At 38.2% G+C, this 19,881-nt stretch overlaps 1 protein-coding gene across 1 annotated transcript in view; it reads right to left on the bottom strand.

The window, feature by feature from the left end:
• The window catches only part of LOC122797757 (transient receptor potential cation channel subfamily A member 1-like), a 1,751,748-nt gene that overhangs the window by 319,151 nt on the left and 1,412,716 nt on the right, over positions 1 to 19,881 (bottom strand). The window contains exon 26 of the mRNA XM_044066281.1: positions 11,366 to 11,476. Coding sequence (XP_043922216.1) covers positions 11,366 to 11,476 — 111 coding nt within the window. The remainder of the gene's footprint in view (positions 1 to 11,365; positions 11,477 to 19,881) is intronic.

The raw sequence follows: 19,881 nt of genomic DNA, 5'->3' as shown, positions 1-19,881 counted from the left end.
TACCAGGGGTGAGAATACAAACTGGAGGCTTGGGACCAGCTGGCACATGATCTCACCAGTTCAACTGGTATCCCCCACAAAGGGAAGCAGGTGCATCATCATTATGATGACCTGAAGCATCGTAAGGTGGATCTCTTGGCCATCTGGGTCCAAGATCCTAGAGACAGGAATGTCCCACCAGTTTGTAAAGATTTGTATCATTGTTTTACCAAATTCTACTCTGAATATATGATAGACAGGTATGCACAATGGTGTGTTTCTTTTCCCACAGCTGCAGAGGAGTGAGCTCACAACATGGAGGCCTATACAGGGCGCCAGGTTGCACCATAAGTGTGGTCAGTACAGATGTATCTTGCAATCTATAGTCATATAAACAAGAAAGAGTAATTTAGTAATTGCCAGTAGGTATATTCAGTTTTGATTATACTGCAATAACCTGGACCGATATAAGTGAGTAATGCCAGGTACAGTTCAATAAGGATGAAAACATGAAACCTGATAATGTTAAGGAAATAAATTTACTACTGCAGTAATAATGTTAAGGAAATAAAATTTCTACTGCATTACTAATGTTAAGGAAAGAAAGTTTCTACTGCATTCATTGTGCAATTACAGCAGTACTGCAACTCCTGCATTACATGAACAGTTCATCAATAAAGACTGTAGACATATACCAATCACTGCATGAAGTCACCCCTAATAAAGTTGTGTTGTGCAATATGTGTGTATTTTGGGCTGTTGATCATGAAATCGAGTATTACATCTGCTATGAATTACAAACAGGAACAATACCACTAATAGAGAATATTTTGCTAAACTGTAGATGTGGAGCTGTTCTACAAGATAAACTGCATTATAATATTTGTTCTGCACTAAGATCTCAACAAATCATAGGAACGCCCAAGGTATATTGCATATCTCAGGATTGTCTTGTTTTAACTATTTAATTTTAGCTATATGCATTCCTGCTCTTAGGTATGATGCTGCAGGCAAGTATGAAACTATAATAGCTGTAGACTGCAAATATACCATCTGCAACTGTATATAGCTAACCCAGCACTCTGATATGGTCTGCACACATCACACATATCCCCACCCACTAGGGGTTAATTGCCTACACCTGCATTCCATGTATTAATGCACAGTTCACCTACCATCTCTGTCATGCATGAATCTTATGCATGTGTGTTCAAGTGTCACTGCAGTCTTGTATAACACTCTACCTCTATTACCAGGTCATATTTTGTTACCAGGTGAGCTCTAGTCACATATCAGTCAATCAATATTCAGTAGTGGCTCAGTAGCTGAGTTTAATAAATGCTAGGTGTGTTGTACATTTTGTCATGCATAGACAAGGATTCAAATCCAGGGACAAGTACTACTAAATATTTATAAAAACATTTATGCATTGTTAACAGATGTCGACCCCACAGGAATGACAGGTAAATAAATGGCTGTGGTAGCTTCTCAAATGGGTTAATAATTTCTGGAAACCACCAGAACCGAGATTCAGTGCCAAAGTAAAACAAATAACCACAAAAAATGCACTGATGGAAGGACAATACCAGCTTCGGTTTAAGAGGCTCTAATATTGTACCAAATAAAAACATACAATACGCAACATACATTAAACACCTTAACGCATCAACACATTTTTCGTCCAGATACAGACTACTTCATATATGAAATTGCAATAATCTAAACACTTTTTATCACAACCATCAATTATAATGCTCCAATAAAATTCTTTACCTAATAAATAATCAGCCAACCAGAATAATACAATTAAAAACACTGTAAATGGGAAGCATGGGTTAAATACTAAAATGAAAGTGTACGTTTTGAAACCCGATCGTTGTACTTCTTTTGATATTTCCTAAAAAATACATTCAAAACCAAGTTCAATAACATATTAAATAAGTATATAGGTAGTATTTTATTATAAGTAATCCTTTACCACCCTCTAATGGACTTAATATGAAATTAAAACAATGAAAATCAAATTAAACAATTTTTTTATAAATATCACCCTATTATAATCTAGCTGCTCTAATTTATTAGAGGCTAGCCATGAAAGGGACTACATTTTTAAAGGATTCATGGGATTTCCTTAGGAATGTTAAGCAAGATTTGTTTAAAGACAATGTTATGTTAATTACGATTGATATAGTTGACTTGATCTATACCCCATGAACAAGGGCTTATATGGTTTGAAGAAGTTCTAAGGCAGGATGAGGTTTTAAAAGAGAATGATATTTATGTATGTTTACAACTTTTAAAGAACAATTTTCTTTATTTTCAAGGTGAATTTTTTCAGCAAGTCAGTGGTGTAGTTATGGGAGCAAGACGCACACCAACTTACGCTAATTTAATTTTATCCATATGGGGGGATAAATATGTTATTAACAGGCAATATAAGGATTGTTATATGTTTTATAAATGTTTTTAGATGACATTTGTATCTTTTGGACTGATACGTTAGAGAAATGCATGGAAATTTTTTCAATACATTACTAATTCTGCAGAGATTTTGTGATTCACGTATGATATTGGACATAGCAAAGTGAACTATTTAAACGTTACTATTTGTAAAGATAGAGGTAGGTATGGATCAAAAGTTTACAGGAAAAAGACGTACTCTAATTCGTACTGTCACTACACTAGTGCCCATCCCTACGTCAAAAGAGGAGTATAATCAAAGGGCAATTTATAAGGATTAGCAGGATGACCTGAGAAGATAGGGAATTTGTGAAGGAAAGTGAACTCCTGACAAATATGCTTGTAGATAGGGGCTATCCTACAGATTTAATCTCTGAGGTTGCCAGGAAAATTCGAAGGTTAGGAAGTATAAATTTGCCCCAGTTTTAGGAGACGATAATGTGACCTCAGTGGTTAAACAGGTTTCACCTGTTAATGACTTAGACAAATATATAGTTCATGAATTTGCTTTTGAACTGATTTTAGTGGGGATTTCGGTACTATTAGGAATATAATGAAAAAAGAATGGGTAAAGTTTGCTGAATTATCAGAACTTAATTTGATTTTTAATAAACCATTAAAGTGTATATTTAAAAAGGGCAAGAGCATTACAGATTTATTGGAGCATAATAATACTGTTAGGAATATTCAAGGTAGAATAAGGAATGGTACGTTTAAGTGCGGCATGTGCCTGCACTGCCCTTACATTAGTAATGTAGAAAGCATATTCCTTGAATCTAGGGACAGGTATTTAACAACCAAAACAAACATCACTTGTGATAGTAGTGGGGTGGTTTACATTGTAATTTGTGGTGCTTGCAAATCATTTTCCATGGAGAAAACAGAGAGAAAGCTAAAGAAAATGATCTACAAGCACACTAATGCCATTCATAACAAAAATCAAAATAATGCCTTGTTTAAACACAGTCTGGAATGGAATTTGGCTACATTTCAATTTTTTGTATTAGAATAAATACCTAAAGATATAAGTGGTTGTATGTGGGAAACCAAAATAGAATATAGAAAATTATATTGGCAAATTATTTTAGCGGTTAATAGACCACCTGGGTTAAATGAAGATGTTTCCCTAGCCCCTCTATTGAAACTTAGAGCAGCTAGATTATAATGGGGTATTTATAAAGAATTGGTTTTATTTAACTCATTTTCATTGTTTTAATTTCATATTAAGTCCACTAGAGGGTGGTAAAGGATTATTTATAATAAAATACACCCTCTCTCTCTCTCTCTATAAATATATATATATATATATATATATATATATATATATATATATATATATATGTATGGAAACACCTTGGAATCTAGAAATACTGAAATGTTGAATTTCAGTATCTCAAGACCAAAGTGTCAAATCTGCAAATGCGCGAAACTGCAGAATATCAAACCCGGAAATCTTGGACTCGTGGTACTCACTTTTTTTTAAAAGGTTTTGGGGAGGGTTTGTGTGTTTGTGAGTGTGTCAGGGAGTGTTAGGTGTGGGTTAGGGTATGTAGGTGAGAGTGTGTCAGTGTTGAAAGTGGTGGTGTTCGTATATTTATGATGTGTGTTTGTGCGAGGGGGATGTGGAATGTATATTGGTGGGTTTTGTGTGTGTTGGTGTTTAGTGCAACCTTGGATTTAGTATATATAAGTAGGGGGGTCTGAGGGGTGCAGGCCCTCTGCTTATAGTAAGTGTGTGTGTGTGTGTGTGTGTGTGTGTGTGTGTGTGTGTGTGTGTGTGTGTGTGTGTGTGTGTGCTTGTGTTGTGCGGAGGTAGGAGTAGTTGTGTCTGTGTGTGTGTGCTTTAACGGTCGTGGTTTTGGTATTCGTTTTATTGGTGTTTCGGCTTTATAGCCTGGAAATACTGAAATTCGATATTTCAGTATTTCAAGATTATAAAGTGAATCCATATATATATATATATATATATATATATATATATATATATATATATATATATGGGTCCCCTACACATGGTCGACATTTCATAATTCCGAAAGGGGCACTGTACTCAATATTGGGCCTTATTAGAGAAGAATACAGGGATGTTATGACTTCCTTGTTCCTGGATGAGATACCCTTGCTTATGAGGTTGGCATTGTAGAAAGCTTTACGTACAATGGAAGCAACATGGTGGTCAAAAGTCAGGTTGTTATCAACCTGTGTGTCCAAATCCCTCACGACTGCATGTTTAGGATGTTTTTATTAATGTGATAATTTGTGGCAACGTCACTCTCCCCAAAGGGGATGATGATGCATTTTGTGATATTCAGCTTGAGGCCATGATTATGGCACTAGTTATTTGTCTGAGTGAGACCTTCTTGGAGGATATCCACATCACTAGGGGATTTGGTGACAGCACCCAGCATGCAGTCATCTGCAAACTTAGTCAACCATAGCCCACTGGTTTTGGCCTGCACCTCAGAAAAGTATATCCCATATAACAAAGGCCCCAAGACATAACCCTGGGGGACGCTGCTTGTTACGGGTCTACTGCTTGAGGTGGCTTCCCCTATATTGATAGGTGGGTTCTATCAGTGTGCCAGGTTGCTACCCATCTGGTAACATACAGATCGGTGCCTAGTTGAGAGAGTTTATCTATTATGGCTGAGTGGGGAATAGTTTTGAAGGCTGTGGCCAGGTCAAAGTAGGTGGTGTGCCCTGTCTTCCCCTCACCCATGGCTTTGGTGACTGTCTCAAAGAAGTCGACCACATTTAACAGACATGATCTCCCCTTGACAAAGACAAGCTGTGTGCGATCAAGTGTTTGGAGGTTGCCAATGTCCTTGGTAATGAGGTCCATGATAATTTGTTACATGGTCTTGCAAATCAGGCTAGTTAGGCTGATGGATTTATAATTTCCTGGATCAATGGATGCTCCACCTTAGTGTAAAGGGATGACAGTGGCTGTCCTCCAGTCAGCTGAGACAAAGCTGGTACTCAAGCTTTAGTTGAATAGAGTGCCTAATGGTGCTGCAAGTTCATGCCTGAGTTCATGTAGCATGCAGACTTGGATGCTCTCGGGTCTCATGGAGGCTGTATTTTTTGCCTTTGAGAGGGCATTGATGACCTGTTCCCTAGATATAAGGGGAAGGGAGCAGGTACTGGGGATGTTCTGATCTACTGATGGGGGGCAGAGGGGTGAAGTTTCTGCTGAATCTGTCAGCCAGCACGTTTTTATCTCTACTGCATTTGTATATGTGGTGTTCTTGGCTATCACTTCTGAACAGATCTGGTTGCTTCTTTGAGGTTGTGGACATATGTGAAGAATGACTTAGGACTGTTGTAGTAGATGTCATCAATTTGGACTCAAAGTTTTCTTTGGAGGATTTCAGTAGTGCTCTTATTTGCTTGTTCAGGCTAAGGAGACATTCTTTCCAATTGGGCACCTGCTCCTTTTTGGTCTTGAACAGCAATCACTTCCTCTTGTTAAAGCGTTTTTTTTTATTGCAGATGTCCACCAGACAAGTTTACTTATCCTTGCAGAAGATGATTTAGTCCTGTTGGGTATTCTTGATTCCATGCATCTATATATATATATATATATATATATATATATATATATATATATATATATGCTTTATAGTGCTTTGGTGTAGTTTTGGTTATTGGTGCCAGTTCCTGCAGAGGAGGATGGGGCAGTGAAGCTGTTTATACTATCCCTGAGGAGGCTGTAATCAACATTGGAGAAGTTTTTATGTCTGACCCTAGCCAGATGGGTACTGTGGGAGACGGTGACTCAAAATTGACCGCTTTATGGTCAGATCTTACCAGGGAGGATGATACTGTATGGATGCTGCAGTGGTTGCTCATGTTGTTTAATACTGAGTCAAAGATATTTTCATCTCTTGTGGGGATATCCACTAGCTGTTCCAAGGTGTTTGCATTGACAAAATCGATTTATCTCTGGATATTTGTGTTCTGGCATGAGTAGATCTTCCAATCTATGTTTGGGTAGTTAAAGTCACCCAGGATCAGGGTAAAGGGTTGAATCCTAATAGAGTCAAACAAGTCCATATAGAAGGAATGGGCAACTTGAGTCAGATTTGGGGGCCAGGATGTAGCTATGATTTGAATTGGGGTCTTGTCAATGGTTAACTGCGCCTGGAGTGTCTCCTGTGCATCATACTGTTTGACCAGCCTGGAGGTGTGTATGTCTTTGATATATATTGAAACTCCATCTCCTTTGGCTTTCCTGCCCACAGTTTGGGGTCTGAAGGTATGATAGGATGGGTAACCAGGTAAGGCTGGGGTGCTTGCCTCAGCTTTGAACCATGTTTTTGTGACTGCACAGATGTCAGCATTTTCCAGGGTTAAGAATGCTTGCAATGAGTGCAGATTCATGTTTAGACTCCTACCGTTTAGCTGCATGACCTTTAATTTGTGTTTTGTTGACATTTTTATGTTGGTAGTCTTACCCTCATCACTTTTCCTGAAAAAAGCACTATGGGGGAGGCAGGAACCTTTGATAGAAACTTGTAGCCCAGGTGAGACAGATGCAGGCCATCACTGGCAAAGCAGCGTGGTCTGTTGATCATATCTTCCCAGGCTGTCAGGTACTGGATCTCCCCAGAATGGCACCAAAAACTAAGCCAATTGTTAAAGTCAGTCATTTCCTATTTGTATTGAGGCATCATTCTGGGTGATGGCAGAATGCTGCTTAAGGCTACAGATATAACTTTCTGGGACACATAATCAGTGAGCTCAATCGTGTCTCTCTTCATATAGTCCAAGGAGGTACTTCTCAAGTCATTCACGCCAACATGGACTATGACAGAGTCACAGTCCATGTTGGCGTGAATGACAACATGGACTATGACAGAGCCATAACAGTACCTGTTGTTGAGATACTTCACTGCATATGTAATATGGCAGATTATGGCACCTGCCAGGCATCTAACCATGACTTTCTCCTTATCCAACCTGGTGAGAGGCACATCTGTGTGTCTCAAAATGGAGTCTCTTATGACTAATGTGTTTGGTTTATGGTGAAGCCTTAGTGGCTGTGAGACACAGGTGTGTGGACTGTGCATGGTATGTGATGTGTAGGGCTGTGTAGATTGCATGTGTTTTTGCCTCGGAAGTCTCCTTTGTTTGGGTATGTTTATGTTTATGTTGAGGACCTCCGCTTATGTGGGTGTGTGTTGTGTAGGTGTGGGTGGTGTTTGAGGTTTAGTGATTGTGTTGACAACCTTTTCATTGCCAGATATACTGGCTTGAGAGGGAGAGAGCATGGACTCTAGGTTCCTAATGTAATTCCATCTCTCAAGAATTGTGTTCCTTGGTGGTGGTAGTAGATGGTTGTCAGTGTACATGTGGCAGTTGCTACACTGTATCAGGATGCTTACATCAACCAGACTGGCAGGAGAAACTGTAGGACACTGTCCATCCATATCTGTCAGAAACTGGAGGGGGGGCAGGGAGACCTAAGGGATGGGCCTAAGGCCCATGTGCTTAAACCAAATGTAAGTAACATTTACAATTTAGACAGGATATAAACAAGCAGTAATAAATGCAACAGAAAAGATGCAGTTGAACAATTTAGAGAACACATGGCCATAGGTCAGCAACAACATCTGCTGAGAGTCCATGTGGCCATGCACAGTCACACTTCCATAGTGGCAGTACCTCCAACACTACAGAAGGGAAGCTACTGACCACACCATGATGTGGCAGGTCATGGGCATGTTGTCCTGAGTGGTCTCATGAGGGATACTGGCCCAGCAGACACCAGTCACCATCAGCATCTGACCCTGGGCATGGTGGTGCCAGTGCCACTCCTGGCAGAGCCAGTACCCATGTTCCTGGCCAGAGATGGTGATCTGTCCAGTCTGCCATGAACAGTCCACCACTGTCCAACATACCCATGTGTAGGGCTAGCACATGGCTTGACTGTGTATATGCAGACACTCATATATCAGTGTCACATGCAGGCCACCAACAGACACACATAGCACCCCTCCATGGTCCAACTGACCACCACCACTTCCTGACTCCCACACATGATGTCAACAGTTTGGCACAGCCTAGGGCTCTGGCACCCCCACACCACACCCTGCGCAAGTGATGATACCTGTGCCAGATCCCTGCCATCTGCAACATCAATGCAGGGACATGCAAATATGTGTCTGATGCACAGGATGACTATAGTACATTACATGACATTGTTTACTGTGGTTCTGTTATGCCATGACATGTGCTGTCTGCTGGCATGTGTCATGAGCACATATTAACATGTTTGCATGATGTTAGATTGGCAGAAGTGTTGCAGACTGACAGGCGTCTCTCAGAACTTTGTATGTTTCTGTTGCAGGGGTGTGAGTGGCTATCCTGTGGAGACTTGGAGGCAATACAGCAGCTCAAGATAGCACAGTAGCAAAGCAGAAATATGACATCAGCAAGGTAAGGCTTTATATGTGCATGGTTATCTAAGCGTGACTGTGTAGAGCAGTGTGTCAGGGCATTGGGGCGCACAGCGTAATCCTGCATGCATACCCTATGACAAGGCATGCCATCCCTTGACATGTGTCACCTGGGTGTTGTGTACCTACAAATATAGGTGGTGGCAGATAGCATTTATGCCTAGGTAGTTGTGGGCTATTTATGGGCAACAGGTACTCAGAGGGCCTTAAAATGTATAACCATTGCACACACACAGGTGAGACAGACATACTGCTGCAAGGGGATGTATTTACACACACACACACACATTTACAGAGTTGCCCCTTCTGAGAGTAGAACGCCTATGTATCTAGTAGTATATACTATAGCATTAAGTACTTTTCACATGTGCTATGGAGCTTACATGTTTTGGGGATGTTTGCCATTGCTGTTAAGGTGGATGACATCAGCAGGCCCTGTACAGGAGGCCAATGGGGAGGTAAATAGGGCCTCAAAATGTATAACTATTGCACACAGATAGGCAACACAGGCACACTGCTATAAGGGAATATATTCATTTGTACACACATTCACCGAGTTGCCCTTTCTGAGATTAGGACCCCTACCTATCTAGTAGTATATACTATAGCAATAAGTACTTATCACATGTGGCACAGAGCCCCTAACATTCTGTCAGTTAAAACTCCCAAGTGAGTACGCCAATTGTGCAGAGTATGTTGGAATAATCAGATTGTAGGGTGTACACATCATTTTTAGTGGTGTGCTGCAGATGCAGCCTGTGTGATTGGCTAACTATGATACATTCCACCTGCCAGGTATATCATTGATGGTTTGAATGGCCCAGTGTTAGTGGAACAAGGCTTATCAGTAATTTAGACATGATTGGCTTTTGGCTTTCCCAGGCTATTTCCTTTTTTTTTTTTTTTTTAAATGCCTTCACTGCTAAGCAATGTGGCACTACATGCACACCAGCAGTGCTGGTGTAAACACTGGACATACTCCCCTGCACGGGCATGCTCAGCATAGCTTAAATTAGCTAAAACACATCCCCTGCAGCTAAACAAAGCTTAGCAGCATTAGACACCACCCCCTGCTTAGATGAGCTGAGCGGCACAAAAACGGGTGCCTCTGAGCTGCAATCCACTTAAACATAATGTGACACATCCCCTTTTGATTTCAGCTACCTCTTCTGTGGACAGCAACATGGTTCAGAGGCTATATCAATTTTATCTGTGGACACAGTAGCACATTTTTGTTATTCGGTAACCCCAGCTCATTTGCATACTGATCCCTGCACACAGTCTGGATACATCACTATTCCAGGGCCTGCCTCCTTAGCAACCATTGAAATATATCATTATACATACTGCTTGCAGGGCCCTATAATGCATTATTCTCACATATGTCTTGTTTTTGGATTTTACAGTTTTTAATTTTTTTTTGCATAATGACACATTTGCGTGCCGCGTGATATGGCTATTAAAAATATATATTTTTTATTATTTTGCATAATCTTTTGCACATACAGGGCATAGTTTTTCACATATCTGTCCCTAATATGCAAACCCTGACCTTCTAAAAGGGCCTTTACAGTCCCTGTTCAATTTTTGTTTTCTTGTACACAGTAATTTTCCATGTACACTTCGGTCACCAACACGGAGTCTGCACAACTACCTGTCTGCTTGCTGAATTGATGCAGCACCCTCATTTGACCTCATTTGCATGAAATTCATCTCTTTATGAGATGATTTGCATTCTCTACTGCAAGCCACTCTGCTCTGTTTACTGGATTACACAGCTGCCGTTTTGGTGTTGGGGCCATGCCACTATGCCTACACGGAAAATCCATCTGTATAGGCTTTATTGAATTCCTCCCTACATATATTTCATTGCTTATATGTAATACAACCTATATAACATTGAATGTATACATACCTCTCAACCTCTTAGTGTAAGAAATCTGGACAAAGCCTAAAATTTTGGAGGACTAAGGCTCAAAAATAGGGACAGATTTTAAATATTGCTCTTATAAACTTAGAAAGTTGCTACAATATCATGTTTTGCATTAGTATGTATTTTTTGAATGATATGAAGTCTTTAACTCAAATGAATTTGATTATTTAGTGACTTCAATCCTCAGTGATTTGCCAGAAAACCACAAATTTTATGAGGGACAGACCAAAAATATGAGGCAAAAATCTGGACTTGCTGCAAAAATGTGTACAGTTAAGAGGTATGAATGCATATAATTTTTATTTTTCTATTTATACACCCCAGAATATCCATACTGTTTTGCTTGCATGTTTTGTCATTTGATTTCATAGAAGTCATTCCTCAGACAATATGTCACATATGTCATTAACTAAATTATAATCCTATTTGGATGAATGAAATCATTAAATGTCAGCACTGTCACATTCTTTTACACCTGCAGTAATGAAAAGAAATCTGCACTATTCAGAAAAGAAATACAAAGTTTACTTACCAAGGGGTCTGAATACCTTTTCCTGTTGGGGTACACTTTAATTGACTTCTTGTCTACTCTGCTGAGGAACCAGTATGGCATTTTCATTTCTAGGTCAGTATGAAGATTAACCTACATTTATGGAAAGAATACTATTTAATTAAATAGGTAACACTTTTCAAGGTTAAATTAGTGTTTAATGCTGCAACAGTTCAGTTGGCAAAATCTATGGTAATAAAAATTACATTTTACATTTCCACATTTCCAGTACAACAATGCAAAGTAAAAGATTCAGAAAACAAGTTAAATAGTTCAAGAATGGCTATTGCCAACCTGCTATAAACTCTGTTTGAGTCAGGATGTGCAAAATGGTATTTATCTGCTCATCTGAAGACCTAGAAGAATCCAGTGCAAGAGGTCAACATGTGTCATTTTAGTTATAATTGTCAAGATATTAAAAAATGTGAAATGAAATAAGAGTTGAAAGCCATCCGGTTATCATAATGACAGTTTCTGCATGACCTAACTGTTACTGGAGACGTTTTCATCACTTAAAAAAAAATACCTAAATATATGAAATATAATTTTCTAACAATGCTGCTAACAACAAAGAACAGTTGCTGAGACACTTATTGAGCAATGATGCTAAAGAAGGATTTGGGGATGCTGCTAGTTTTAAATGACAGGATTTTATGCATCATAATTCCTTAAATTAGTACTGATACTCGGTATAGGACAGTTACTTGAAATATAGCTTCCTGAAGTGGCAACTTGATAAACACATCTTAATTTTTTATGTTCTTTTTATTGCAGCAAACAAACAACGTAAACACATAATAGTTAATGGGTAAAATAACATTTGTTAAAAAAGACATCTATGAATGATTCTGTTTTATGACTAATTTGAAGAGGTAAGTAGAATAAGAAAAGGTATAAGGTAGCATAAAGCCAAAAAAGGAAATGATGTATTGATTTTATTCACATTCAATAACTGGTTAAGTACACTGGTCCAAAGACATTTTTAAGTTGCTTAATTCCAAGCTTAACTAGCTAAAATAGAAGAGTTAAAAATGTACTCCTACTCAGAACAGAATTTGTTTGAGCTATAGCTATCCTGTAGTAAAATAACGTTACGTATTTAACTATACTCCTACAGTGATTTGGTACAGTGTATATAATAAACCAGTATGGGGGAGGGAGGAAATCACCTGACAGCCAAATGTTTAGAAGTGCAGTCATGCAATATAAAATTACTTACACAATAAGATAACAACTTGTTTAAAGGAATTTAATGTACGACCAAACTGATGAGCAAAATCTTCTTCATTTGTCATCTTAAGAAATATAATGGGTTTTTAGCAACATTTTCTTAAAAGGTAACAGTAAAAGCCCATTAGTACATATCCTGTGCTAAGAAATGAAGACTGTTGTAATTACAGCAAGCTGGCCTAATCAGGTTTTCTTCTTTATAAGCAAATGCTTTAAGAAGCTATGAGAAAATGTAGCCAAAGCCCCAGGCAAGTGAGCTACATGAAATGCCAGATATTTCAAGTATTCTTTAGGAAGATAATACCAGAAGCTAATCCTTATCCGGCAATCCAAAGACTTGTGCTTACTGATAGAGTTAAGAGCTGGGCAACATTCAGATCTACTTGCAAGCAAGTTTCACAAAGTGGGCAAGGTACCATTCATTGTCATCATCATCGGGGTGTCACATCAGTATTAGTCAATGTGATCCAATTACCTGGTGATGATGTTTACATCACCAAGTAGCTAGCCCTCACATGGACAAGGTACCGTTACTTATCCTAAAAGAACAGGCATCAGATCGCCAGGAAAAGAGAGGTACTTTTCAGATAAAGCAGAATACTGCAGCATGCTCCATCAATGCTCTCAATGCTGTTTATGGATTAGGATCACTACTGTGTTTCAGTTTGCAGTGTTTCAATTACTTAAGGGTTTACTGAGATGCTAGACGAGTATTTCTGGTTTTGTCTTGTGCAACCTTTATGCCACACGGTATAGTCATAGCATGTAGCAAAGGCTTTAGTATGGAAAAGGTTAGCTGCCTTCATGAAGATTTATAGACTGAATTTTATACTTGAAAGAGTTTTCAAAAGTCTGTCTGTAGACGTTGAAACATAGCTCTAACTGAGTCAAAGTGGACATTGTTCTGCTGTCTTCCTCTATAGGCTGCAGTAACTTTGTGAATGTGAGAATTCACTTCTCTACCCATTTAGACCATTTTTTTCTGTTATCTGGGCTGGATGGCTGTACAATGAGATGAAGAAACTAGGAATGACAGAAATGGTTGCAATCTGTAGAGTATTCAGGGATAATATTGCACAGATTATCTTGTGTCTTTTCTTGATGCAATGAGGGTCAGTCGTAGCAAGAAATGGACAGGTAAGGTATACCTCTAATATTGTTAGTTATTATTTGTGCCTTTAGGGCATAAAATCTAACCTAGCATGCAAACGTTGCTATGAACACTTGGACAAACAAATCAAAGTGTGTAACACCTGGACCACCTCCCTCTAGCCACACCTCCTTCCTCCAGGAGGGCCATACGAGTCCATCTCTGAGAAAATTTGTGAATACTGATCCAGTCATCAGGTTATATTTAAAGCAAGATAAACTGCACCACTTAACAAGTGAAAGGAGTCTATTCCAGAGGCTTGGTAGGTGCTGACCCTCCACCATGTTTTACTATCTGTTGGTGAAGATTTTAGTCCTTGGTTCTAGTACTGCTGGAGCCATTAGAATCGCACATATACAGGAGGTGCAGAACAGTTGGGTCTCTAATGATATTATAAGCAAGACAGAGATCTCTGCTAAAGAGCCTGTAAAACACCAAATAAGGGGATAGTGATTTCAGCCTCTCTTGATAGTTCAGGAACTTTAGAACTGTGATTTTTTTTGTTTAGGAATTTTTTTTTAATTGTTTGATTTATTCAGTGAGATACATCCTGAAGTGTGTACTGTACTCAATAATTTGTCTGACCGTTACTGAATATAAGGGAGTGATTACCTTATTAGACTGCAAAGATATTTATTTTGCAATTAACTGTGCTAAATGAAAAGATTTCATGACAATCATTGCACATAATGGTGAAAGGAAAAGGGAATTATCAACCCAGCTTTCCAAGTTCCAGACTACATTTTCATTTTGTAGTGGTGTGTTCTCTGTGTGATATGATAAGGGGAGGTGATGTCTGCAACACATGATAAGTCCATGGGCTGAGACTAAAATTGGTCATTTGTTACCCAGTTAACAAGTTCAAATTAAATCTCAATACCCTAACCCAGGCCCTTGCCAACAGCATTCTAACCATACTTATACAGCACTCCCCCTTTCCAACTGCCTCACAAATAACTCATTACAGTCACAAGCCTCCAAAAATCTATCCTTTTTTTCAATGAATATACAAAGTATTGTCCATAAAAGTACCCTCCTTCATGCCTGGATTTCTCAATATAGCCCATATATACTTGTTCTATCTGAGAAATGGCTAAAACCTCATATTACAAACTGCAAAATTCTCCCCCCTGGTTATAATATTGATTGGATAGAAGTAAAAAAAAAGGGTGGAAGAGTAGCTATACTCTTCTCTGACCAGCTCTCTCTCTCCTCCTCTCAATAGCTATCCCTGATTTCTGCCCTGATGAAATACTTATGGCAACCTGTAACCTAAATCAACACAAAAAACTTGTCATTGCAGCAATCTACATACTCCCAGATAAAACCCGCCAGCAAAAACATTCCCATACTCGAGCAGTTTCTTTCTTGGATTTCCATATCCATTCTGTATGAAACCATCATCCTTGGGGATATGAATATTAACTGGAACCTAGTTAATACTGCATCCCCTTTCTACTCTATAAACTTTTATGGCTTTACCCAGCCGATCACCTCACCCACGCACCAGCAAAAAAATTCCCAGAATGGCTCGGTTATCAAATGGATATTAGTATCCAACTCCAGTTCGATCTTAATCCTTCCACCCTACCTAGCTCCGTTAGTGACCCCTCCCTATCTCAGTAGTAAGACACTGTCCCAATCATAACAAGAGCCACCAATACAGAGAGTCTCATAACCTTAAAAACTACAACCCGGTCAGCCTAAACGAATTACTGTCCACTGTAAACTGGTCATTGCTACACAATGAGGTTGTCTAAAGCTTCAGCAATTTATTCCTAGAAACCCTTAACACCCTGGTTTCCAGTAGAAAAATTAGGCTAAAATGTAATTATGCACCATGGCTAAACCAGGCAACTCGATCACTTACGAACAAGACAGACAGTGCCTGAACAGCATAAAAAAAATAAATAAATAACAACTCAACTTTCCACCTGAATGTATATAAACAGTTTTGCAACCAAACAAAAAAGCAGGCCCTACTAGACAAAAAAAATATCAAAAATCTCTGAGCAGCCCACATTCCAACCCGAAGAAATTCTGGCACTCAGTAAACAAACTATTATCTCCAGGGAACCCCTCTTCACCAAACCCCTTCCCTAACAAACTTTCTAATGAAACTGCAAGCCTACTTAACAACTTTTTCATCGAAACAATAGAAAAGCTTACTAAACCAGAAACTCTTGATATAAAGACTCCACCTCCCACCTAATCTAGTCCATCATTCTCCCTAGCAGTCGTAGCAGCTTCCTTCATCAGATCACTTCTTAACAAACTCAAACCCTGTTCCACATCAGCCATTATTTCTCAGACATGCAGCTGATTCCATTGCATACCCTGTATATATACTTATCAATAGATCCATCCAAGAAAATACAGTACCAGATATCTGGAAAAAATTCTTCATAATACCCCTCCACAAGGGAAGAAATTCTACAGAACCCTCAAATTACAGGCCTATTGTCATATTATCCCCCTTATCCAAGATACTGGAAAAATGTATACATAGACAAATACTAAACCATCTCTTACAGGCAAACCTAATTACACCCACACAGCATGGTTTCCAACCCTCGCACAGTACAACCACTGCCCTCCTATCTTTCTCACACAACATTGCCCAAGCCAGAGATAATAATAAACTTGTATCATCTCTATTCCTTGACCTATCCAAAGCATTTGATACTGATTCCCATCCCATCCTCCTAAACAAACTCTCCAACATACAACTCTCTACCTCCACTATATCCTGGTTTAACAGCTACGACTCTAACAGATATCAGTCTGTCAGATGACAAACATCCTTCTCCCTGGGTTCTATCCTGGGCCTCCTATGTTTTAATATATTTACAAATAACCTCCATGTCTCTTGCCCCCACTGTACCTTAATATAGTATGCAGACAATTCCACAATTATTAACACCTCTGACAATATACAAAATCTTCACACTGTCACTCAACATACTCTGCACCTAGTAGAGCAATGGCTAACTGAAAACAACCTGCTTCTCAACCCCAAAAAGACCAAGCTTCTCCTTTTCCTTCCAAAAAACTTCAATCCAGCTAAAAACAACTTCACCATCTCAACCTTAGATAATACAATTATCCACACCGACTCAAACACCAAATTGCTTGAAGTTACTATAGACGACCAATTAAAATTCGACCTACATAGCTTAAGCTGTATCAGAAAGTCCAATAAAAAAAGTAGGTCTTCTATACCACAACAACAAATATATACCTAACAAATCTAGACCTATACTGGCTCAAACATTTATTCTACCATCCGTGCTGTGTGCTGCTCCCATACTTACTAACCACCACAATAATCTCTTAACAAAACTAGAAACCACCTATAACAAGATAGCAAGATTTGCAGCCAGTACATTGTACATCCCTGAAAAGCTTAAGATGGCCTGAGCTCCCCCACATGCTTCAAATATCACAACTACAAATTGCACACAGCATCCTAAATAGCCTCAACTCTTGCCCTGCCCTTACATCCATAATTACACCCTACTCACCCAATCTGGACCTCAGAAGCACACAACAAAACCTTCTGTAGGTCATCAAGCCAAACAAAAATATTGGAAAAATACTTTAGAGTCATTCAATTGCATACTCATGGAACAAACTTCCATTGTCCCTTCGTTCCACTACCAAAAGTGGCAAATTCAAAAATTCATTTCCAACATGCATGGATATGTACTTGTCAGGAAATTATCTAATGAATGTTTCTTCTTCTCTCATTTAACATATCTGCCTGGTATCTACCTAAACTGTCTACATATAGTACTCTCTCTGTAGTTAGTATCTATGCTATTAAACGCATCTTTGTTCTACTATACCATGATGCTACTCTGATTTTTTTTTTTTATTTCAGGCATTGATACATTCCTTGTAAATAATTTTTATTTATTTATTTAACATTTGTTTACCAGGAAAGTCCAAACTGGAACGAAGCCAATATTCAGCAGAGGCCCGGGGAGAAATGCTCCAGATGCATGTCTTTGCAACATAATGCTAACCAAGTTTGTCAAACATATTGTTACTGCATCCTCAAAATACTGTACTTTTGCCTTGTATATATTCACATTGTATATTTCTCTTTGCTTTTGTACTAAGTATCTTACAACTTGAATTGTTAGGTTTTTCTTGTTTTTTATTACTTTCCTGGAGCTTTTCTCCTCGGGTCTCTGCTGAAAAAGGGCTCTCTGGGCTCAGTCAGACTAACCCAGTTAACAAATGTAAGAATAAAATAAATAATAAAAAAATAAATAAATAATGCTGCACTTTTTAACATTTAGTTTCAATCCATTTTTAGTACACCAAGAATTTATCAGGGAGAGGTCATGTTGGGGGGTTTGAGAATTACAGGGTGACTTAATAACAGATACCAGTTAGCAGACATCAGCAAACTTTGTTAGCAAGTAGTATTGTCTGTTAGCAAGGAGATCTATGAAGTTCATTGGATCTCCATAAGTTAACAAAGACAAGGGTAAATGATGTTTTGAATGTACCCCTGAGAAATTATTCACTAAGAACTAAATCTAAAAGTTTCTTCCATAGTTTACTAAAATAGGCTCTTTTTTTTGGACCTTTTATAATGAATTTATGTGCAGAAATATGTTTATGAGCCATTTCTTTGAATTTTCCCCAACTAAGTTTGGTGCGATCTAACCAATTGCTAGTGATGTATAGTTTAACAAGTGAACAAAGTATAATTAGAATGTGCAGTTGCATTTTTGATACTTTGGATGTAGGAATGTGAAGAATAGCTGTTTCCCACGAGAGTGTGGAGGTGTAGTAACCCATTTTTTCCAGGCATACTTTCAGAGAGCACCAGAGTTTGTAAGAATGCTTGCAATACCACATAATGTGAAGCAAGTCCGCTGGACATGAACAACAGGTGCACGAGGGTGGAGTGTTGGCATTAAATTTATTAAGAGTTACAGGAGTGTAATAAGCATTGTTGTTGAGCATCATTTGTGTATATAGGAGTTTTTTGAAAAGAGAGAGCTCTAGAGTAGATTTTATAGCTGATAATTTTGATCTTCTGTAATGGAAGGTCCGATGGTATTCCAGTAGTTGGAGAAAAGACAGTTTGAATCGTAGATCATGTTAGTCAATAGCTTGTAAGAGGATGATATTGTTTTTTTAATGCTTGAGATTGCTGAGATGACTTCAATTAGTTTGTTTAGTTCCTGAGTATTGGGAGAGACGTTAAAATGTTGTGCCATAATAATTTCTCTTAGTTGTCTAAGAATAACTGTGTATTTTTTATTAGTACCCAAGATTAACCGTAACTCGGGTAGAGTTTTAGATCTATGTTTGAGAATATCCCATACCTTGAGATCTTTGATAAGTGGGAATTTAGTAAGGTCAATCATTAGATTGTTAATTTTAAGATTTGGGTTCTGATGCAACGGTTGTAGAAGGGATAGAGAATTTACCAGATTAATATCTTTAATAAGATTTTGGAACAGCTTGATTTTATGTTTCAAAGATTGAGCTAGATTACAGTTGTTCAAAGAGGTAATAGATAGAAAGGGAATAGCCTGAGGGTTAATTTTGTTGGATATAACATGTTGATACCACATTTTAACCCAGGCTGGATAATGCATTTGTGTTTTGATGTTGAAATTTGAGATAGACCAAACTCTAATTGAGCAAATAATTTTATAGTATAAATGGAAGTTTGGTAGACTTAGCCCCCCTTTTTCCTTAGGATAGGTTAATTTAAGGTAAGCAATTCTCACTGATTTAGGGAACCAAATGAAACCAGCTATTTCTTTGTTGATTTTGGAGAAAAAGTTATTATAGACTAATACATCCAAAGCATTAAGTTGAAATAGAAGTCTAGGTAAGATATTCATTTTCACAATAGCTGCTTTGGACAGGAAAGCTAAATTCATATGTTTCCATCTTTGTAGATCTTGTTGTATGTTAGACCATGTTTTTAATAAATTATTTTGAAGAATAGAGGCTTGATTATGTTCAAAATAGATACCTAAATATTTAAGGCTATATGTTATTCGAAGGAGGATTCAGGGAAATAAAAGGATTTATGGAAGTTAGGGTTTATAGGAAATATATGAGATTTTTTATTATTTATTTG

This window comes from Protopterus annectens, chromosome 3.part1, assembly GCF_019279795.1.
Source record: "Protopterus annectens isolate FY-2018-M chromosome 3.part1, PAN1.0, whole genome shotgun sequence".
NCBI lineage: Eukaryota > Metazoa > Chordata > Ceratodontiformes > Protopteridae > Protopterus > Protopterus annectens.
This window is presented reverse-complemented; position numbering and strand designations above follow the sequence as displayed.